This window comes from Macaca mulatta, chromosome 3, assembly GCF_049350105.2.
Source record: "Macaca mulatta isolate MMU2019108-1 chromosome 3, T2T-MMU8v2.0, whole genome shotgun sequence".
Classification (NCBI taxonomy): Eukaryota; Metazoa; Chordata; class Mammalia; order Primates; family Cercopithecidae; genus Macaca; species Macaca mulatta.
In genome coordinates, this window is record NC_133408.1 from 107,545,421 (window position 1) to 107,569,106 (window position 23,686).

At 40.1% G+C, this 23,686-nt stretch overlaps 1 protein-coding gene across 1 annotated transcript in view; it reads right to left on the minus strand.

Annotated features, from left to right (window-relative positions):
• Positions 1-270: 270 nt before the first annotated feature.
• Positions 271-23,686, minus strand: part of ABCB5 (ATP binding cassette subfamily B member 5) — a 126,290-nt gene continuing 102,874 nt past the window's right edge. The window contains exons 23-27 of the mRNA XM_015133897.3: positions 14,355-14,511; positions 10,552-10,749; positions 8,383-8,589; positions 2,714-2,860; positions 271-468 (exon numbers count right to left, since the gene is read on the minus strand). Of these exons, the coding sequence (XP_014989383.2) occupies positions 271-468; positions 2,714-2,860; positions 8,383-8,589; positions 10,552-10,749; positions 14,355-14,511 (907 nt within the window). The remainder of the gene's footprint in view (positions 469-2,713; positions 2,861-8,382; positions 8,590-10,551; positions 10,750-14,354; positions 14,512-23,686) is intronic.

The window sequence follows — 23,686 nt, forward strand, 5'->3', positions numbered from 1 at the left end:
TGTAGAAAATTGCTTTACAAGCAAATGTGCTAGAATATATTTATAAAGTGAAGGATATAAGCACTACTTCACTTACATGAAATAAGCAAATTTTTGCTTCTTTTTAAGTCTGAAGGGCAGATGGTGTGTGAACAGAACATGTATGTACTTGAGTAGCATGATTCTAGGTATTGATATATGCAATAAAAGAGATCAAAGCTTGCCAAGTAATTACTAAGTACTCCTTCTTTGCGTTACACAAACATCAAAATATGTGCTACCTCAACAGCATCACTGCACTGACTGTGCATTTACTAATTTAAAGTATATGTCTCGATTTCTCAGGAGCTCTTGATGAGTTCCTTGTTCCTTTATCTTTCCATTGTGCAGAACCACTATCAAATCTGCGTTCTGAATTGCAGAAAGTCTGTGAGTGACCACTAGGCATGTCCTTCCCGTCTTGGCTTTATCAAGGGCATGCTGAACCACCTGGAAAAGAGAAAGACCTGTGATCACCAGTTTAAGTTAGATGTTAGTAACCTTACCTAAGTTAAATCAATTAAGGTAATCTAATAACATTCTTTGCTTTATTTGCTTGTCCCCAAAGGAACTGCCCTACTTGTAAAATATTCACCCTACTCAATAGAAATCTAGAAAGATTAACTACAGCTGGGCACGGTGGCTCACGCCTGTAATCCCAGCACTTTGGGAGGCCAAGGCAGGCAGATAACCTGAGGTCAGGAGTTCGAGACCAGCCTGATCAACATGGAGAAATCCCATCTCTACCAAAAATACAACATTAGCCAGGTGTGATGGTGGGCACCTGTAATCCCAGCTACTCGGGAGGCTGAGGCAGGAGAATTGCTTGAGCCTGGGAGGTGGAGGTTGCTGTGAGCCAAGAGTGTGCCATTGCACTCCAGCCTAGGTGACATGAGTGAAACTCCATATCCAAAAAAAAAAAAAAAGAAAGATTAATTACAGATACATTATGTAAGACTTTCAGCTGGAAAAGCATTTGTGAGAATGAATAAAAATGAAATAGTTGTTTATATGTTAGTGGTTCTAAACTTACAGTGAGGAAGTAGTATTTCTAAGTAGAATTATAGTAGTATTTCTACTACAATTTCTTTGTGTAGTTCTAATACTACCCAAATTTCTACTATTATTTCTTTGAGTAGTTCTAAACTCAAAATCAGAAAGGAGTATTTCTAAGCAGTATACCTAAGTAGAATTGTCTAATTTATTTCCCTAATTTTCTCTCATATATTTTGTTTTGTTTTTGGTAGGATTTAGCTGTAGAACTATCCTGTTAGCATAGGATTTCAGCCAAGAGTGAGGTTATGATGCTATATAGAGAAAGTGGGAGTGGAGGGTGAAAACCCATATTTGTTGAATGTATAAAATGTTCCCAATATGGACATCTCATTTAAATTCTTTCAATAACCTCATAAAATGAGAGTATTTTTATTTTTCTGATAACTGAACTGAGGTTAGGCCAAGGTCATACTGCTAGTAACTGATGAAGTGAGGATTACAGCCCAGATATGTCTGATCCCAAAAGTTAGTCGTTGTTTATTTTTCATAACACACTGTCACTTTGGGAATCAAGAATAATAATCATCTACAAGTAGCAATCATGGGTGGATTAACTGCCTGGGCTCTTAGGTCAGACACCCTCCATTAGAATTTAGAGAAGTTGGCCGGGCGCGGTGGCTCAAGCCTGTAATCCCTGCACTTTGGGAGGCCGAGACGGGCGGATCACAAGGTCAGGAGATCCAGACCATCCTGGCTAACATGGTGAAACCCCGTCTCTACTAAAAAATACAAAAAAACTAGCCGGGCGCGGTGGCGGGCGCCTGTAGTCCCGGCTACTCGGGAGGCTGGGGCAGGAGAATGGTGTAAACGCGGGAGGCGGAGCTTGCAGTGAGCTGAGATCTGGCCACTGCACTCCAGCCTGGGCGACAGAGCGAGACTCCGTCTTAAAAAAAAAAAAAAAAAAAATTTAGAGAAGTTACTTAATCTTTCTAAGCCTTAGTGTGCTAATCTGTAAAATGGGCATGCTAATACAAGAAGCTCATTTGTCATGTTGTTGTGAAGACTGACATAATAGCATGTAATGCATACTCTATAAATGTTAATGATTATCATTCATTTAACCAATGTTCATTTACTAAATAAGTGCCTACATGTGCAAGAAACTCCTAGGGGATAAAGGACATAGCAAAATCAAACAGCCGGAGAAGCTTGCTGTGCAAGTATATTCTCATGTGTCCCTTTGCCTCCTTGTTTCCTGCTCAAACTAGGCTGAGTCTGTCGAAGGTAGAATAACTCTCAGGCTCTGATACTGCAGTGTAGATTACTCTTTTACCCATACAAATTACCTTATTAGTTTGTTTGGCATCACTGGAATAATAATAAAATTGAAAAGTTATTTTTCTTGGGCTCTTTCCTTGAATGAAAAAACATTTCAAAAATTGGTCCACTTTTGATAATGAGACAAATTTGAGTGAGAAAACCTTTCTGGAACATGAGATTCCCTCTGTCTCAACTCTCTGCCACCTCCCCACCACCTACTGACCTTTCTGTAAAGGCCCAAAGCCTTACTGGGAACTGGTGACCTTAGAACTACAATTTTTTCCAGGCCTTTGTTTTTCCAAACTTACCTTGGTTTCTTCCATGTTATTGGATGCTTATATTTGGTATTATATTCTGAGATTAAAGAAAATGATGTTACCTTCTCACTCTCATTATCGAGGGCTGAAGTGGCCTCATCCAACAATAAAATTTTGGGTTTCTGGAGAAGAGCCCTTGCAATAGCTAGTCTTTGTTTCTGGCCGCCAGAAAGCTGTGTTCCTTTCAGTCCAACTTGTGTGTTGTATTTCTATTGTAGGAGGATGCAATTAAGAAAGCAAGTCTTGGTTATTTAAATTAGCATGGCAACTGTGGGCGAGAACCATCTAAATATTTCAAATTTTACTACTCTTGAAAATTTGTGTCCCAACAAATGTTGAAATCTATTCTTGGGCTTTGTTGCAAATAAATGCTAAAGCCGCAGTAAACACTACCATCTCATTTACATATCCAATCTGATCACAGACAGCAGACCTCTGCCATTATGCTTCCACAAAGAAATTTTTCAAATTAAAGCATAAGAAAAAAGTTATCAGCAAGAAACAAGTTCATAGTAAACACAAATACTTTTCCATTAAGTTATATTACCTACTATTTTCAGGTTAAAATGATTCACAGTAGTAAAACAACAGGAAATTATGAGGTTTCATCACTGTGGCTCTTGCTAAGCCTCTGTGGGCACCTCGTTACAGATGCTGGGATGGGAGTCTCAGTGGTACATGCATCTTTCTGGGAATGAGTTAGGTTGGCATCTTTTTTGTTTTTTGAGACAGAGTCTTGCTCTGTCACCCAGTCTAGAGTGCAGTGGCGCAGTCTCGGCTCACTACAACCTCCACCTCCCGGGTTCAAGCGATTCTCTGCCTCAGCCTCCCAAGTAGTTGGGATTACAGGTGCCCACCACCACGCCTGGCTAATTTTTGTATTTTTAGTAGAGACGGGGTTTCACCTTGTTGGCCAGGCTGGTCTTGAACTCCTGATCTCGTGATCCACCTGCCTTGGCCTTCCAAAGTGTTGAGATTACAGGCGTGAGCCACCACGCCCAGCCAGGTTGGCATCTTGAAACAGTCTATTCACCTTTTCAGGCCACTACGTAGTAATGGTGACATTTAGCACTTCACAGTGTTTCATAGTTCCACTACTTACTAATAACCCAATTTCTCCAGTGTTTCCCTTCATGGAAGGGTAAAGAAAATTTCACACAAATATTGGAACCATCATGGTCCTCTGAATCACAATTGGTCAGTACAGTTGGGGTAAGCAGGTTCTTGCCTGCTTTTTAGATTGTCCCATTGACTTTGCTTCCTTTCAAGGCTTCACATTGCTTTCTAGTGGCCCTTGGCACTTTTGTAAGAAGCATAAATCCTTGGTACCTAGACAAGAATGTGTAGATGGATTAGCTCCATTGAGAAAGCTGGTCCAAGGGTAGAGCGGGAAAGAGTAATCTGTAGCAGCATTTCACATGCAGCATGTGATTCCTAGCTGTTCATTTTGTGTTGGTAACCTAGAGAAGCTTGAGGGAATTGCCTTTCTCTCCACATCTGACTGCATCAGGAAGTGCATTTTGGACAGAGTGGGTGTCGCGAACCTGTAGTATAACCTTATAACAAAATGTGTCTACATCATCTCAAAGCTTACTTTTCAATGTAACATGCATAGGTGCATGTTTTATAGCAAACAACAGGTGTCTGAATTACTAAAGCCCAGTAAAAATATCTTCTCTGAAGTGAATGCTCTACAAAGAACACAGACTTTCACTGTTTTCTCTGTGATTTATCTGGGACTACTAGCAGGGCTTGGGCCCCTTCCTCCCAAAATGCATTTTGTTAAATTTGGAACCACAGGTAAAACTGTGTCTGCTATTCATTTCCAAACGCTGCAAAGCTCATATTTAAATGAGGGGATTCAATTTTTTTTTTTTTATTATACTTTAAGTTCTAGGGTACATGTGCATAACGTGCAGGTTTGTTACATATGTATACCTGTGCCATGTTGGTGTGCTGCACCCACCAACTCGTCAGCACCCATCAACTTGTCATTTAAATCTTAAACTAAACATTGGGAAGGGAGGTGGGAATGATAATGAGCTCGTAGCCCTTTCTGCAGCCTCGCTTAAACTGTACGTGAATTCTTCTAGGGCAGCTGAAGAAGATTCAAAACTACTTTAGGAATCACTTTGCAGTTTTTGGCCTTCTCTGGATTGTAGGAGAGTGTAAGTTTAAAGAACATATTGGATGAAAACTAAATTCAGATGTTTTGCCCACTGTTAAGCAGAACAGATTACAAATGTAGATATACACATTGTCTCAATAGCTACCTAAAAACATTTGCATATATTTAAACTGAAGGTTTTTTATTTGTTTTTTTGTTTTTTTGTTTTTTTGTTTTTTTTTTTAAACAAAGAACCACAGAGTTTCTCTTTAGCCAAACATCTGAATCCATTTTCTGGCAATCACTGGGATGGTGAGTGCCCCAAAATCACCTCTTTTATGAGAAACTCAAGGGGTAATGGCTCCTTAATATGAGCCTGGAGCTAAAAGTCAGTTGCGTCCTAGGGGAACACCAGAGTCGAATCCTAAAGCAACTGCATTCTGGAGAATCCCCGAAGGCACTGGGTTGGATTTTCAGGGTGGTTCCAGAGGTCAAAGTCCTACTTAAGGATGTGGCTTGACTGGGAGCTGCCACTGGGTGATATTGTGAAGATTAAGAGAGAATCATACCTGGTGTGTGTCTCAGAGGATCCCTGAGATCAAGGTGGTGTTGCTTCCACTTCTCTCCTATGCCCCAGGCCTGTATTTCCAAATGCCTGTGGGATATTTCTATGAGATATGTGGTAGATGCATTATATTACTCTCAGCATGTTCTAAGTTGACTGCTTGCTCTGCACCCTTCTGGTTTGAGCTGTTACACAGATCCACACTTCCTTACCGAAACCCTTAGAGTTATATATATTTAATAATTCTGATTTTTTTTCAACCTTAGAAGAAAAAATTCTACATATTATACATATGCGATATATTAACTATATTTAATAGATAATATATTATTTAACACCCCCAGAAGGATCTGGGGAAGCAACTGGTAATCAAATACATGAATTTTGTGCAGATGTATTTGATTATTTATTCTAAGTGGGATAAATATAAATAAAGGACTATATTATATCCTCACATCGTTTTGCCACCAAGCGAATTTTCATCAGCGCAGTTCTTGGTTCCCAGAAGTGCTGGGGAATGAGTGGCTGGCTTCCTCTCTTCCTTTTTCCCAGCCAACTGAGCATAAGAGGGCAGCCTTGTTCTATCCAGGGTACTAACTGAAGCCATTTAGTAATATGTAGTTTTTCTAGGAATTATCTGATTTGATTTTTTTAAACAATTTTATTTTGGTATCAGGTTTCCTTATGGTTCTACATGTTTTTGGGGGAACAAAGACATGAAGGTAAATTAAAGTTAAAATTTAAAATACTGAAAAATAAGCTACTCTTTTAAAAAAAAGTTAAAGGAAATAACATCTTAGTTTTCAAAGCCTGTTGTAAAAAGTTTGCACAATGGATCTTTGCAGCATGTAGTTTTGAGTGAATGTGAGAACTGGTACAATAAAAAGAATAGAAGACAATAAACAATTTAAGAATAAAAGTTAGGCCAGGTGTGGTGGCTTATGCCTGTAATTCCAGAACTTTGGGAGGCCGAGGTGGGTGAAATTGCTTGAACCCAGGAGCCTGAGTCCAGCCTAAGCAACATGATGAAACCCCATCTCTACAAAAAATACAAAAATTGGCCAGGCGTGGTGGCATGTGCCTGTGATCCCAGGGAGACTCAGGTGAGCCTGGGAGGTCGAGGCTGCAGTGAACCAAGAACACATCACTGCACTCCAGCCTGGGTGACAGAGTGAGACCTTGTCTCAAAGCAAACAAAAGAATAAAAGTTAAATAGTACAAATATCAATTGGGCAGCATTTCACAAAACATAAAACAAATTATCGAGATTACGCAGATAATAATCTGACCACAAATTAACAATGCAGTGTCATGGTTAAAAAGGAAGTTGCCACTGAAAGACATTCACAGTGTCACTGTATTTATTAAAAAAAAGTGAATCCTTCCAATATATTTAGTGCTGCAAACTCTTACCAGAGTAAGGGAAATTGCATTAATGGTCTGTTTCTAGATGTAGGCACCATGTAGTATAGAGAGGAGCTGGTGAGGGAAGGAGTATAAAACAGAGTATGGTGACTACTGGCCTCCACCAAAGAACAGGGCTCTAGATTATTAGTTGTTTGATCTATTGGTTGTTAAACTTAACTATCTCCCTTCAAAGTGAGATAGAAACTTAGTTTATAAAAATCACATGTAAAAATTTGCCTCTACATGAAAGTATCTCTTTTTATTTTATTTATTTTGTGTGTGTTTGCATGTATGTGTGTGTGTGTTGCAAACACTCAGATATTATAAACACTTGAAGTTATAATTATCCCTCTCTGTGCATTGTTTTTGGATTTGTATCAATGCTTGCACTACCTAAGGCTTCTCTACAGTTAGCCAAGATTTTTGACTTTTCTGAGACTTTGTGCCAATTGTCACAGCCAATATAGACATCAAGGTGATAAAAATGGCAGACAAGGATCTTATACTCTAGTGTGGAGGGGAAACACTAAACAAATAACTAAGTACTCAGGGTAATTTTCAGACTGTGATACATGCCCTGAAGACAAAGTGATAGGGGATAGGACTGGTGGGGACTTTTAAAAATAGGATGTTTAGGGAAAGCCTCTGCAAAGGTAACATTTGAAAGGGCTTGAGAGTTAAGCCACTTCTTCCTGGGCGCGATGGCTCACGCCTGTAATCCCAGCACTTTGGGAGGCCGAGGCGGGTGGATCACGTGAGGTTGGGAGTTCGAGACCAGCCTGTCCAACATGGAGAAACCCCATCTCTACTAAAAACACAAAAAATTAGCCAGGCGTGGTGACACATGCCTGTAATCCCAGCTACTTGGAAGGCTGAGGCAGGAGAATCGCTTGAACCTGGGAGGTGGAGCCGAGTGAGCCTAGATTGCGCCATGGAACTCTAGCCTGGGCAACAAGAGTGAAACTCCGTCAAAAAAAAAAAAAGGAAAGAAAGAAAGTTAAGGCATTACTATGCCAAAAGTCAACCTAAGGGAGGTCTAGGCTGGAGCAACAGCAAATGTAAATGTCCTAAGGTGGGGAGCAAGTTGGCGTGTTCATGAGACAGGAGAGACCAGCTCGCTGCAGCAAAGTGACTGTGTGGTGAGGTTGTTGCTGGGGAAACAGTGGGGCCAGATCACAGAGGCTTCAGCAGCCGCTGCCCATGGGGTGTCTGGGCTTTATTCTGAGTGCACAGGGGAGCCATGAGGCAGTCGTAAGGATTAGGATCTAATTGGTTTTTAAAAGATCCCTCTGATTGCTGTGAGGAAGAAAAATGATAGAGGAACAAGACTGGAAGGCAGATGCAGAGGCTGCTGCAGTGGTGGGGCAGGTCATAGTGTGGACCAGCCACAGCGTAGATGGACAGAAGGCAAATAACAAAATGTGAAAATTAATCCAGTGAATATTAACACATTTTAGTCTTGGGAAAATAGTCACACAAAAATCTCAAACTTGGTTTTTCACATCTGACTTCATGTTTTACATCTAACTTTAGATTCTGGCAATAAATAAATTGTATAATCCAAGGAACACATAAAAACAACTGCGTAGGCCCAATAGCTTCTTAGGCTTACTTGGCAGCTTTGTAATTCAAGATTTCAGAAATTTTCTTACCTCAGGGAGACCTTCAATAAAAGAATGGATATTTGCTGCATTTGCTGCTTCTTTGATCTCATCTAATGGCACCACACGGCTGTTGTCACCATAGGCAATGTTCTCAGCGATGCTGCAGTTGAAGAGCACAGGCTCTTGAGATACGATTGCTATTTGGGAACGGAGCCACTGTACATTCAATTCTTTTGCGTCCACACCATCAAACAGCTGCCAAAAGCAGAATGGAGAATGGTGTGTGAAGATCACACAACTGTATCATGTTACAGTTCACTGTATTCAAACACACACAAATCATAACAAGAAGGATAGGAATTCAAGCTATTTCAAAGTATAAGGTTACCCAAGGAAGGCTCATAAATCATATGTTGTATAGAAGCAAACAGCATATAACTCATTACTGCCCCCTCCACTGTAACAGGACCTGACTTTCAGAAAACCCTGTGAAAAGTATGTGGAGATGACAGAGTACTCCACATGTAAAGCTGTGTCATTTTGCACACAGCCATGTTTATTCACATAAATAGATAACAACACTCAACTCATATTTGATGAGCATGCTCACTACGTGAGGGGGACTCTTCCAGTACCAGGCAAATAGTGGTCAATAAGAGAAAGCTCTTTCCCTTTTGTAGCTTATATTTTAGCAGAGAAGGATGCAATAAACACATGAACAAATGACTCAATAAACTCAGGAGAGGAAAGTACCTCTCCTGGTAACAGGGTAGAGTGACTGAGGCAGTGGGGAGGGTATGGAGAGGCATGAGAAGGGGGTTGTCCAAGAAGGCCTTAAGGAAAGGATGTTCAGACTAAGACCTGAACAGTGAGAAGGAGCCTGCAAAGGGGACATTCTGGGCAGGGCAATAGCTAAAAAAAAGGTTCATAGGTGTGTTTAAAAAACATGAGGAGACTTTGGGAGGCTGAGGTGGGCAGATCACTTGAGCCTGGGAGTTGAAGACCAGCCTGGTTAACATGGCGAAACCCCGTTTCTACAAAAAAATACAAAAATTAACTGGGCATGGTGGTGCACGCCATATATCTCAGCTACTACTCAGGAGGCTGAGGCATGAGAATCACATGAAGTCTAGAAGCGGGGGTTGTAGTGAGCTGAGATGGTGCCACTGCACTCCATCCTGGGCCACAGAGCGAGACTCTGTCTCAAAAAAACAAAACAAAACAAGAAACGCACAAAAAAACCCCCCCAAAAAACAGGAAAAGCACAGTGCATGATGAGGTGGGGAGTGATAACAGAGGAGCTTGGAGTGGGAGGCAGGGGCCAGGGCATCAACGACCTGATTGATGGCATAGACTCTGGTATATTCTAACTGTGGAAGGTTCAGAGGAGGGAGTGTGCTATGCTATGTGTGAATAGATGAGTGTTGCCTAGTTCAAGGGCGCCCTTTAGGACTCCCTTGAGTCCCTAAACTCTGTTTTGCAAACACTCACTGAGAATCTGTAAGGGCGAAAGACTGTACATTGCAGGAGAAGGAGGACTAACGTGGCAGTCTGAGTTTTGGGAACTTTTTTGTAGGGGCAGGAGGCAGGACAGGAAGCTTAGTGTGGGTGTGCTGATGTGGTGGTGGGTAGTGGCGGGAGGACAAGATAATGGAAAAACCACAATATAAGGTATAGTAAGACAAGTGCCAGGTAACAAAAACAATCCTTAGGTTCAAAGGATGGAGAGATTACATTATTTTAGATATTAGAGGCATGACTTCATGGAGCTGATTCCAATAAGCCTTAACCATGCGTAAGGTTTCAACGGTTGGGAGGTGGGGATGAGTGGTGGGAAAGCAGAAGCCTGAACTAAGGAGGTGGAGGACAGTGTTCTCTCTGTCTTAAACCAGAACAGAATATGGAGCCACGATGTGAACATTACACCTGACCTCCAGCACCCCCGTTCTAAAGTAATTCCACGGCTAAGATCAACCTTTCCGCTGCCAGAATTGCTGAAGAATCTTTGGACCTTTGTACTTCACTTCAAAGTCCTAACCATCATTTTTGTGATGGTTTGCTTGTCCTCTTAGTTAAAGGTTGAGATAGAGATTTTTTTTCTTTTTAACTTCTGCATTGTTTGCCCCACCCAAACCAGTGGGGATGCTTAAGCCCTAGTGAATGTTTAAGAATAAGACTGCTAACCCCCAGATTAGGTGTGTTTCAATTCAGTCTTACCACTTGTCCTTGCACGGGGTCATAAAACCTCTGCAGAAGTTGAAGAGAAGTGCTTTTCCCACAACCGCTGCTTCCCACAAAAGCTACTGTCTTTCCTTGCTCAATACTGAGGGATAAGCCGCGGAGGATGAAAACATCTGGGCGACATGGATAGAAGAAAGAGACTTCTCGAAACTCTAAATTCCCTTCACATGTGTCCTGTGAAAGGAAGTTGACAGAGTTGAGAAGAGTGACTTGGGAAGGTTGTAACACACTGTAGCATACTGACTAAGTGCTTTTTGAAAATTGTGCATGTTTCCATTGCCCTTTTAATTCTAAACATGTATGCATCTCTGTAGAGCTGTTGACTGCAAGTGGGTTTCTGTTACTTTTTTTTTTTTTTTTGAGACGGAGTCTCACTCTGTTGCCCAGGCTGGAGTGCAGTGGTCCGATCTCGGCTCACTGCAAGCTCCGCCTCCAGGATTCATGCCATTCTCCTGGGACTACAGGTGCCCGCCACCACACCTGGCTAATTTTTTGTATTTTTAGTAGACACAGGGTTCCACCGTGTTAGACAGGATGGTCTCGATCTCCTGACCTCGTGAATCTGCCCACATTGGCCTCCCAAAGTGCTGGGATTACAGGCGTGAGCCACTGCGCCCGGCCTTCTGTCACTTTTGTTTATATTTTTTTGTGTCTGTGTTTCTTGTTATCTTCACTACTGACTTCACTGAATTTCTAAAAACCACTTGCTTCCTTCAGCTTTGCTGCACAGACAGTTCCATTCCGCAGTTAGTTGTTTGACCAGCTTATCTGAGTAATACATTTTTTCTTTTTAATTTGGTTTGTGCTTTACAAACCTTTATTACTTAATTCAGAAAAGCTGGGGTTCTCATAAACTATATATATAAGTGTAATTTTTGTAAATTGGGCCATGTTTTATAGTGAAGGTATAGTATGTTTTGAATTCTGATTTATCTTTCTTATTTTATTTAATTTTAATTTTAATTTTATTTTATTTGAGACAAGATCTAGCTCTGTCACCCAGGTTGGAAGGCAGTGGTGTGATCTCGGCTCACTTTAACCTCCACTTCCCAGGCTCAAGCCATCCTCCCACCTGGGCCTCCTGAGTAGGTGGGACCATCAGCATGTGCCACCATACCCAGCCAATTTTTGTGTTTTTAGTAGAGATGGGGTTTCACTATGTTGCCCAGGCTGGTTCCAAACTCCTGGACTCAAGCAATCTGCCCACCTCAGCCTCCCAAAGTGCTGGGATTATAGGCGTGAGCCACCACGCCTGGCCCTATCTCTATTTTCAATTGACCATTATTTGGCAGTGACAGTTGCCTAAATGTTTAGTTTTCTCTCTATGCATCAATCTCTTTACTGGTTAATGATTTCTAAACCGATACTCATCTACACCCAGGATGTTTAAAAAAGGCTTTCCAGAACTATCACTAAATGATTAACTTTCCCTTTATATATTTGGTTCATAAGATTTTAAGTTCTTTTGATCTTTGTGTTCGTCTCAATTGCATTTTAAGTCTTATTAATTTTTGTTGTTAAACAACTAACGAGTAAGTGGATTTGTGTGTGTGTGTGTGTTCGTGTGTGTGTGGTGGTAGTGATGGCTGGACTTTAAAACACATCCTTACGGTCAGGTTTACTAGTCATGTTCGACCCATTCTGAGCCCATCATATATAGGTAAGAAGCAAGGGCAGGTAGGGGTGAGGAGCATCAAAAAAAAAAAATTGATGATATTATTTTATCGTTAAAGGAATTCGATGTTAAGATGTGGTTAAGAGATCTGGAAATAGAAAAAAAAATCTGGAAAGATATTTGCCAAAATTTAAGAGTAGTGTAGTAGTAGTTTATTTTAGCTTAGTCAGTATTTTCCATTTGCCCCCTACAACCTGTGAATATTATTTGCATAAACAGTTTCTTTTTGTTTTATTTATTTTAAAAAATTTTTTTGGTGTACTTCTTTCTCTGCATTTGTATAAAAAAGGTTTTAAAACACCAGAATACGGCCAGGTGTGGTGGCTCACGCCTGTAATCCCAGCACTTTGGGAGGCCGAGGAGGGCGGATCACGAGGTCAGGAGATCGAGACCATCCTGGCTAATATGGTGAAACCCCATCTCTACTAAAAATACAAAAAATTAGCCGGGCGTGGTGGCGGGCGCCTGTAGTCCCAGCTACTCTGGAAGCTGAAGCAGGAGAATGGCGTGAACCCGGGAGGCGGAGCTTGCAGTGAGCCGAGATCACGCCACTGCATTCCAGCCTCTCCAGCCTGGGCAACAGAGCCAGACTCTGTCTGGAAACACGAGGAATTCAATTAGTTTTGTGTATGCTCTAGTATATATTTTGTATAACAGCTCGTAGAGGTATTCTAGAAAACTTCTAAACTTTAATATATTTATTCTTACTATTTTTAATTGTAAATTAAAATATGCCCTGCCCAGATTTTAATTTTTAAAAGCATAGAGGGATATTCAGAAACATTTACATACTAAATTAAATAAAGATTAGATACATTAATTTTATAGCCTTTGTAAGAAACACTTCCATAGTCTATGCCATGCCTATGGTTCTGTAAGGACATAGATCAGTGAGATACTCAATTCCTCTATTATAATCTGCAGAAAGAAATAAGAGTAGCAATACTGTTATACATATAAATCTTAAATTAAAAAAATAGCTTCTTACATCCTTGACTTTCCAACAGACAAGAACAAAATCTTATTTGGACTGTGACGTATCTTTGAAGCATTCTATTTTGAGCATTTCCAGATATTCTTATTTCTGTCACTAACAGGCACTCTTCTTAATAATTGTGTAGCTCTAGTAATGCTGTATTATTTTAAGCTATCATACATATATATCTACTATTAAAATTCCGGAGGGAAATAATTATAAATTAAAAACATTTAAGTATATAGCTAATGACTATTTTTATTTAAAAAATCAAAATGTCTAGAAATGTCCTAAAATTGAATATATATTTAATGTATAAGACTATTATTGAGAGACTTATTTTGAAACTATATACCTTACCTATTATTTCTCTTTTAATATTCACAGTCTTTTAGAGTTTGAGGCTAAATTTGTTTGTGTGTGTCAATTTAATAGGTATGCTTTCCTTTTTCCCCCTTTATGTTTATAAATATATTTCCCATGAAAAATGGTGTCTGAAGCAGCAGAATATTATTTACTTTTCATGTATTATCAGAGAAAAAAAAAACAAATAAACCTTAATAAGAATCTCCTTCCAAGATCAAAACTTTTGTTTCTAAATAGAATTCAGTATAAGAATCAACGTTTTTTTCCAAGAACATTCTCATAGCATCAGGCATATAAATTAAAAGCCTATATTTTAAAATATGAAATATACATTTTAGTAGTAGAGGTAAAAATTTGATTAAGACAAGACTTCTTTTCCCCATTTGCAGCCATAAAATTATTTTATACAAACTTATAACTCTTTATGTTACTATGACATTATCTTTTGCAGAGTTTTCCAAAGAATGCCTTCATTTAATAAGTGGACATTTGTTTTTTATTTTTTTCATTTATATTTTCATTTTATTTTTTCAACTGTTATTTCAGATCCAGGGGGTACATGTGCAGGTTTGTTATCTGGGTATATTGCATAATGCTGAGGTTTGGGGTATGAATGATCTTGTCACACAGGTACTGAGCATAGTACCCAATGGCTACTTTTGCAGCCCCTGCCCCCTCCCTCCCTCCCTCCCATCTTTAGCAGCCCCCAGTTCCTACTGTTGCCATCTGTATTTGGACATTTAAGATCATAGTTGTGCTTACTGGCTTTTTCCCTTCTTGGCTGTGGCTGTCTATAGTTGGTTTCTTTTCCAACAAGGCAAACAGATGTGCAGCCCCCGATTTGGCTTTGGAATATTCAGGAGCCAAAACAAGCGTTTCTCCGATGGCCATAGCTCCATATGCAATTGCAGTACAAACTCTATCAAAAGATAAAGCATTTGAATCTTAGGTCCATCGATCCATTGTAAAACAGTAGAACTCTAAAAGTAAAGAAAAAAGCAGGCACAGGAATACAATCTTTTGATGTAGACAGCATCCCTTACACTGAAGTCCCAACAACAGTTATCTCTTTAAAAAAATTCTGCCATGTGGTAATCATTCCTTGCTCTGTACACCAAAATGACCTTTGGAGCTTGGGTAATCTTAAAAATGTCTCTTCCAATTAGAGCCACAGATCAAAGTTCCCAACTAGTGAATATAAAACTTCTTAGCCATCTTGATACGAGGCTTGCTTGCTTGGAGATTTGACAGATAATTCAGCTGATAATAGGAAGAATGAATCTCCAGTAGTGAGATCTGAATTTACACAGTAGATATGATTTTTTGTTTGTTTGTTTGTTTTGCATATAATGTAGTTAGGACAGATAACTGAAGCTAAATGACTGGTTATCTGCCTGATATGCTACATGATTTCGAGAGCAAATCATGGGGATCGTATTTTCCTCGGGTTCCCAAATCAAAATCTGACTAAAAAGACTGAAAGAAGAACTTTGATCTTTTAGGTTTGTTACTGATTATGATCTCCGTTTCAAAACATGTTAATTATAAAATGGTAAGTATGCAAATGATGTTTGGAAGCACACAGAATATTTACTCGATTGTGGCACAGGACCTGACCATGGTTAAATATTTTCCCCTCATTTTCTATTTCATTTTAGATATGAAAGTACTGTACTAGAATGCAAAACAATGCATCTTAGTAACAAAGCTAAAGGCACAATTAGGCTAAAACTGGACCGGTGTCACTGGCAATATTTAAACATTAGGCCGTAAAAGGACATCACAGAACCCAGTTGCTTGTTTGCAGTGCTGGATAACAGCAAAGTAAACACGTCTGGGCTCCTTGTGAATTTCTCCCTCGATGGGGCCTACCAAAGGGTAGATGTTGATGCTGATGCAATCTCTTCAGTGACCTAGACCTCAGATCCTGAATTTTGTTGACTTTACAAAGATCAAACACAGTATAAAATATAAAAACAAAAATAACACTAAAATAATTGTTACTTAGTTCTGTGATGTCAAGACATTTTTAGTACTGATATTTACAGAAAGTGTTTAAAGCTCAAAATGCCATTTAAATTATTTGATACCCAGCTATAAACATCAGAAATGGTTATGGAGTTTAGATAACCCAATCGGAAGTTTTTTTTCTTGTTTGTTTGTTTGTTTTAAATGTGGTTTTAATGCAAGGAAAAATCAGACTGAGTCAGACTTAAGCCTCAGTCTGATCCAAGAATCAGCAGATGAGCTGGGAAGATAATTGGATTATGAGTTAGGAGACCTGGTTTCTAGTCCCACACGAGTAGAGCCTTCTCTGAAATCAACAACTGAGAAAATAGCTTCTTCCCATGATTTGAGATATGCCAAAATCTCTACCTGTCCTAACATTTCCACTATAAAAGTAATGGTAAGCATTAGACATAAATGTCCAGAGGCGGACATCCTTGTTAGGTTGCTCTGAAAATGGAAATATTCATGAGAAAGGGAGAAGGGCCTTCAACTCAGAACTTGTGTTTGTGGGAGGTAAATGACCCAAAGGATGGAGAATGGAGCAGGAAGAAAGGGTTCAGTAGAGAAGGGAGAGTACGAGCAAAAGCCCTGATACTGTCTTTATTGAGTGAGTGCTGAGAGAAAGGTAAGTGGGATGGGGGCTGATGCTGATGAGAGTTATGTTGAAGACCCTGGGGGGGAAGTGTGGACTTTGAGGTGATGGACTATCTGGGGTTCAGTCAGGGACACTAATCTTCTTCATCTTTTTTTTTTTTTCCTTTTTTGAGAAGGAGTCTTGCTTTGTCATTCAGGCTGGAGTGCAGTGGCATGATGTCAGCTCACTGCAACCTCCGTCTCCTGGGTTCAAACAATTCTGTTGCCTCCACCTCCCGTAGCTGGGATTATAGGCGTGCACCACCACGCCTAGCTAATTTTTATGTTGGCCAGGCTGGTCTCGAACTTCTGACCTCGTGATCCGCCTGCCTCAGCCTCCCAAAGTGAGGGATTACTGCCCAGGGACAGTAATCTTTATGCTTTTTCTGCAGGTGGATTCTGTATAAAGGTAGGCCAAGGCCCACACATGGAAAAAACTGGTCTGCTACAGAATTTGTCCTTACCTAATCAGATCCAATTAGCTAGGGTGAGCTAAACTGAAATTCAGTTCCACTCAACAAGTACTTATTGTAGAACAACCCGTGCTGTAACTCCATAACATAGTTAAACCAGATCCTTCAAATCTGGTTTAAACTCCTGGAGGCATTTGAACTGAACGCCTAACTGGGAGAAATGTACAGGGCAACCACTCACGCCACTGTTGGTCTTGAGGAGTTTCACCCATTTGGGATATATAAAAAGGAATAATTTAGTATCATGACAAATATTTTAAAGTCACTAACGGGGCTGGGTGCAGTGGTTCATGCTTGTAATCCCAGCACTTTGGGAGGCTGAGGTGGGTGGATCACGAGGTCAGGAGTTTGAGACCAGCCTGGCCAACATGGTGAAACTCCATCTCTACTAAAAATACAAAAATTAGCTGGGTGTGTTGGCACATGCCTGTAATCCTTGCTAATCAGGAGACTTGGGCAGGAGAACTGCTTGAACCTGGGAGGTGGAGGTTGCAGAGAGCCGAGGTCATGCCACTGCACTACAACAAAACAGCAAAAAAAAAAAAAAAAAAAGCTCTCACACTTCTGTAGACATTAGCATGGCAGTCAAATCACAACTTTCCAAGTCCTTACTCACTAAGTTTCTTTCTTTGATTAGAAAGCAGAGTATCTTTCCCCATAGAGGTAGTCATTAAAATTATTCCCATGCTCATCTATGTATCATCCATATACAACCCAGAGACTGCTTCCCACCCTAAATCTTTTTCTCAACAGATAGGAGAGAGAAAATAAGCAACTAACATTTATTTGGTTCTTTGGATCCTAGAATGTTTTCATATACAAGATACCATCTAATCACCTAGGAGATAAGTAGAATGGAAACTTCTCAGTCAATGAATGAGGAGGCTCCAGCTCAGAAAAATTATGCAATTTGCCCAGAAGCACATGAAACTGTAGGGTTGGAACGTGAGCTGCCTTCCTCTCTGTATTTTCCCCTACATGGTCTTACTTGCAGTGGAAAGCTGGCTGGAATGGTCTTTTCCTACATGTTGGAGTTCGTTACCACTTGTTTCCCATTTTAGAATCTTCACAAGGCCCTAGATATCAACTGTCTTTTGATTTCTCTCCTTTAGGTCCCTTCAGTGGTTGATTTAGCCTTCTTACTTTGTCCTTGTCTGTCTCTTCCGGATAATCTCCGGGGAGGAGCCAGGCAAGAGCTGGGTGGCTGCCATGGCACCAATATGGAAAGAAGTCTTTCCTGTTTTCTTTGTTTTGTCTAACCAGCGTTGCTTTCCTAATCATAACAATGACACAGTTCTTCCCCAGCTGCTCAGCCTCCTAGGGCAAAAATGATGGTGCAGGCCTAGCTCACTTCTGTCCATCCTTTGTTATTTCAAGGTATCGACCAACTGTTAATATTCATTGAAAACCCATCTATGTTGCTCTTTTGGCCAATAACCACATTATTATTGGAAATACAATATGGTTTCTTGTCAAGAACTGCATTTGGTGTTTAAGAGAACTAGGACATACACCCATAAACTGCCTGGTTCTGCTTCTCAGGCAGTTTTCAAAGCTGTGACTTTCATTATTACTGCACTGAAGGCTGCCATGTCCTGATTCTTTCTTACCTATATGCTCTGCTTAGCTTCTTGATAATATAGATAGAAAATATGGAAGAAACTCACAGAGATAGAGAAAGCTTTGCAGTGGGAAAAGGAAGGTTACAGAAACCTCTCCTGATTAGGAATGGTTCTTGGTCTGTATTGCAAAAGGCAAGTCAGCTGGAAACTAGCCTAAAGGGACTAACACAAAGAGACAGGAGAAAATAAACTTATTTTGTACTTCTAAATCTGCACATTTATAGTGAAATAACAAATAGAATATGTTACCAGGACTAACAAAGGGAGAGGTGAGTGTTTTACTATACATGTGTGCATGAGAACCTAAACAAGAGATTTTTAAAATGCCATTATACCTTGTCTATAAGGCAGCAGAATGAAAACGTTCTCACCTTTTTTTAAATGCTCATTTCAGATAAACTTCTACAAGAATAGAGAGAGAGAGATAGAGACAGCTTCTACCATAAGACATGCATGTTTTTTTTTTTCTTTTAGAGGCTTTTTTCCTCTAAAAAGCCTTGCTGACAAATTAATATTATGAGCACATTAAAGAATTTTGCTGTTAAAACTCCCTTTTGTATCTCCCTTTCTGAGACACAATGTCATTTTTGAAAGAGACACAGATAACCCATCTTTGTAGCTATAAATTATGCCTTGGAGTAATCTGGAATGTTTGATAACATGAAGATTCCTGCCCCATACTAGATCTACAAATCAGATTTTGCAGGATGAAATCTACATATCTACAGTTTTAACCAGTTCCTAGATTGACGAGTTGGAAAACCGTTGGTTTAGAGAATGGCGCAAAGTGCTTTCTACCTAAGGATAATTCTAGTAAGAGGGAGTTTTCTTTGTAAATTCCTTTGGTTTAGCTAGTTGATGAGATTGAAAGCTGTCTGTCATCCTAGATTCTGGAAGGTACAGAGTCTTCTGGACCAGATATAATTTAGTGTGTCTAAAGGGACCTTGTGACACATTCATGGTAGTTGGGGTCACATTTGGTCTGTAGGACCAAATCCTCTTTGGTGTTGAAGACAAATCTCATCTATTGACATTATGCATAGTGCTATGTTTCTCTTTTGGCCAATAACCACATTTAATACTGGAAGAGAATTCCTAGAGAATCATTTGTCCATACTCCAAAAGTATGGGTACCCTTATTCTGTCTGTATTCTGATTGAATGGGACTCAAAAAGTGAGGCTGGGTATGGTGGCTTACACCTGTAATCCTAGCATTTTGGGAGGCTAAGGCAGGTGGATCATTTGAGATCCGGAGTTCGAGACCAGCCTGGCCAACATGGTGAAATATGGTCTCCACCAAAACAAACAAAAATTAGCCTGCTGTGGTGACATGTGCCTGCAGTCCCAACTATTCAGGAGACTGAGGGCAGGATAATTGCTTGAACTCAGGAAGCGGAGGTTGCAGTGAGCTGAGATTGTGCCGCTACACTTCAGCCTGGGTGACAGAGCGAGACTCCAACTCAAAAAAAAAAAAAAAAGAAAAGAAAAGTAATACCAGTGATCTAGCTCAGACAGCTCTCTATTTCTTCCTTCCCCTGGGGCACTGGGAAATACCAAGGTGGTACTATTCTTTAATTATTACTCTTATGTTCTGAGAGTTAAAATGCTTATGTATCTAGAAGAGACCCCCTTTTAATGAATTTAATTAAAAGAAATTCAGGAAGCATGGTAGGCCAGCTCAGGGAAGAAATTTTTTATTGGGGACTTTTCATTCTTCTATTTTAGGGCTATAACATAACACTAAGCAAGTCATTTGTTCCATTTATATGTGAGGAATCAGCCCAACTTTGAATATTCAAATATTTGAAAAACTAAGCCAGACTTATTTAAAAAATAATTTCACAGAAATATTCTATGAATATTTGGCTACAGAATTTATAATAATAATAATATATATATAGAGTAAGCCTAACCTCTGGCATCTGGAACCATGAACTTGAATCTGTGCTCTGCTACTTACTGATTACGTAACTTTGAGCAAGTTAGGTAACCTCTTTGAGTCTTAATTGTTCTCATCTGTAAAATGGGAACCATAGTATTTCACAGGGTAGTTTAGAGCATTAAACAGATAATACACGGCAAATTCTTAAAACTGAGTAAAGATTCAATCAAGGTTTGCCGTTATAGCAATTTTCATAAGTAACGGAATGGTTAGCAGTCCTGGGAAGCCCCTTAAAGGAAACATCCTGACTGGTGTCATTTGCTGGCATGATAGTACTGGCATGATTTTGAGGTTGTATCATTCTTCAACTGAGACATTTTTTGCTTAGTTTTAATCTAAACAAATCTCAGTAGGTAGAGGTAAATTCTCAATTCCACACATCGTATTTTATATCAATGGTTGCCCTCGATTTAGATACAGTCCTCCTGCCAAAGCACCTGGTATTAGACATATGGGTGTAGAAAAGAAGAAAATTAGAAGAATTTGTGAAAAACAGACTCCTATTTTCAAAGTGTGAAGGTGACTCCGAGACACATTTCCAGAAATGACTGGACTGCCTAATTATGTACCATTCCAAATCTCCCCCTTAATTTTGATTCAGTCATTCATTCAGTAAATATTTATTGTGTATCTATTATGTGCCACCCACTTATTTTTGGCTTTTGGGAAACATCAGTGAATAAGATAGGTTACAACTTGCCCTCAGTCTATGCACTCATAAATATGGAAACACAAAATATAATTTAATAGAATCATAAGTGTCATAAGTGTTATAAACAAAACATGGTGATGGGAAAGAGAGTGATGAGGAGGGAGGGTTAGAGGAACTACTTTGGACCCTCAGTGAAAGTCCCTCTGAGGAGTGGACTTAGCCTGGGTGCCTGGGTATTCCAGGCAGAGAATAGCAAGTGCAAAGACCCTGCAATGGGGAGGTCCAGGGACAGACATGGCAAGTGTGGGACTGACGAGTAGTTCACATGGGAGGCAGAAGTGGATGAAATTGGAAAGAAATGCAGCAGCCCCATCATGAAGGTCTTTCAGGTCATGGTAAGGACTTTGGCTTTATTAAAATTTCAATGGGAAGATCTAGATCTTGCAGAATTTTAATAAACTGATGCTATTAGATTTGTGCGTTAAATGATCAGTCTGGCTGCAGTGTGGAGAATGAATTATAGGGAAGCAAGAGTGGACACAAGGACATTGGTGAGGTTCTTGCAGTGGTCCAGTCAAGACAGGGAGGACTTGGATGAGGGTGGAAAGGATGAGAAGAATTTTGGAATTAGGGTCATGAGGAATCAGTGATTTATGTGGTGGACAATGACAAGAGAAGCAACACGGATGACTCCAACATTTTTGAGCTGAGCAACTGTGTGGATGGTGGTTGGTATTATTAGTTAAGATGGGAAAGTTTTGGGGAAGAGAACCTTTGGGGAGAAAAAACTTAAATTCTGTTTTGAACACGTTGAGATATTAGTCATCCAAGTGGAGGTGTCTTGTAGGTAGTTGGATAAGGGTCTTGTGCTCAGGGCAGGGCCAGAGTTGGAAGTATACAGAAGGAAGTTATCAGGACACAGGTGGTATTTAAAACTGACAGATTGGATGAGATCACTAATGAAAGTGTAATAAATGAAAGGTCTGAGAGCTCTAATGCCCTCCAACACACAGAGGCCTGGCTGAAAAACAGGATCCAGTAAAGAAAGTGGAGGAGGAGGGGCCAAGGACAAAGGAGAAAAGCCTAGAGAAGCCTGGAGAAGAAAATGTTTCAGGAAAGAGATGTCAAATGCTACTGAGAGGCCAAGTTAGAGGAGAACTGAGAACTGCGGGGGCTGAGTATGGATGGGCGGGATGGAGGTCAGTGGGACCCTGAGAACCAGTCCTTCTAGTGGAGTGTTGGGGAACTAAGGCTTGACTGGAGTGAATTTGAGATAGAAGTAGTGTAGAGAGCAAGAATAGGGAACCCTTTGGAATTTGCTTTGCTTCAAAGGAGAGCAGAGACATTGGAAATAGGCAGAAGGGGACTTATGGTCCTGGGAGACATTTCTTTTTCATATATATATACAAGTGTATATATATATATATACTTTTTTTTTCCCCCTGAGATGGAGTCTTGCTCTGTTGCCCAGGCTACAGTGCAGTGGTGCGATCTCGGCTCACTGCAATGCAACCTCTGCTTCCTGAGTTGAAGCAATTCTCCTCCTTCAGCCTCTCAAGTAGATAGGATTACAGGCGCCCATCACCTCACCCAGCTAATTTCTGTAGTTTTTAGTAGAGACGGGGTTTCACCATGTTTGCCAGGCTGGTCTTGAACTCCTGACCCCGTGATCCACCCACCTCGGCCTCCCAAAGTGTTGGGATTACAGGCATGAGCCACCATGCCTGGCCTTCTTATATTTTTTATAGGTGTGATTACAAAGCAAAAAAGACTGGTGACAGAGAAATTGATGAAAAGAGATGAAAATTCTTCTGTGAGAATTTAGAAAATCATCAAACATCCTACATTACTATGAATATGTTTAATTGGGTTGCTTTCTACTAATACTCAAAACTAGTTATACAGAAGGAATGGTGACCTGGGGATTGAAGAAGGCTGCAGAAAGTTTAGAACAACATGAAGAAAACATATTTTGAGTTTCAACTATTGGCTTGCAAACAAACTTTTGGAATACAACCAATTTTCAAAATTGGGAGTGCCTGGATTATATTAGAACAAAGGAAAAACTGGCTAATGGGGACTGGTGAGCTGAATAATTTATGTGTTTCAGATTTTGTTTCTTGTTAATCTACCTAAGTAATTAGTTTTATGTAATGAGAATGAAGTCCAAGGCTAAATATAATTGTGGTTTATATAAGTTCACACAGGCAATTGTACACACTATTTTAGAGGCTAGGAGAACATAGGACAGGGAACTTGCAATTTCTGTTGAAATTTTATTTTAATTTTTTTGAGACAGAGTCTAGCTCTGTCATCCAGGCTAGCTTGCAGTGGTGTGATCTCGGCTCATTGCAACCTCTGCCTCCTGGGGTCAAGTGATTCTCATGCGTCAGCCTTCCAAGTAGCTGGGATTACAGGCATGCACCACCATACATGGCTAATTTTTGTATCTTGACTATAGACAGGGTTTTACAGCATTGCCCAGGCTGGTCTTGAACTCTTGACCTTTGGTGATCCACCTGTCTTGGCCTCCCAAAGTGCTGGTATTACAGGCATGAGCCACCACCAGCCCTTCTGTTGAAATTTTAAATGCAGATATTCCATTTGCATATTCCGTTTTATAAGGAAATCTGCTTCTAGGAAACTTCTAAGTGGCTTTGGTGTCAAGTAAGATTTAGGAATACTGGGTTGGTGAACTGTGGACTGTTTTCTCATCAGTGCCTAACACAGAAACTTCCTGGGACTTCACTTAATGCTTAATA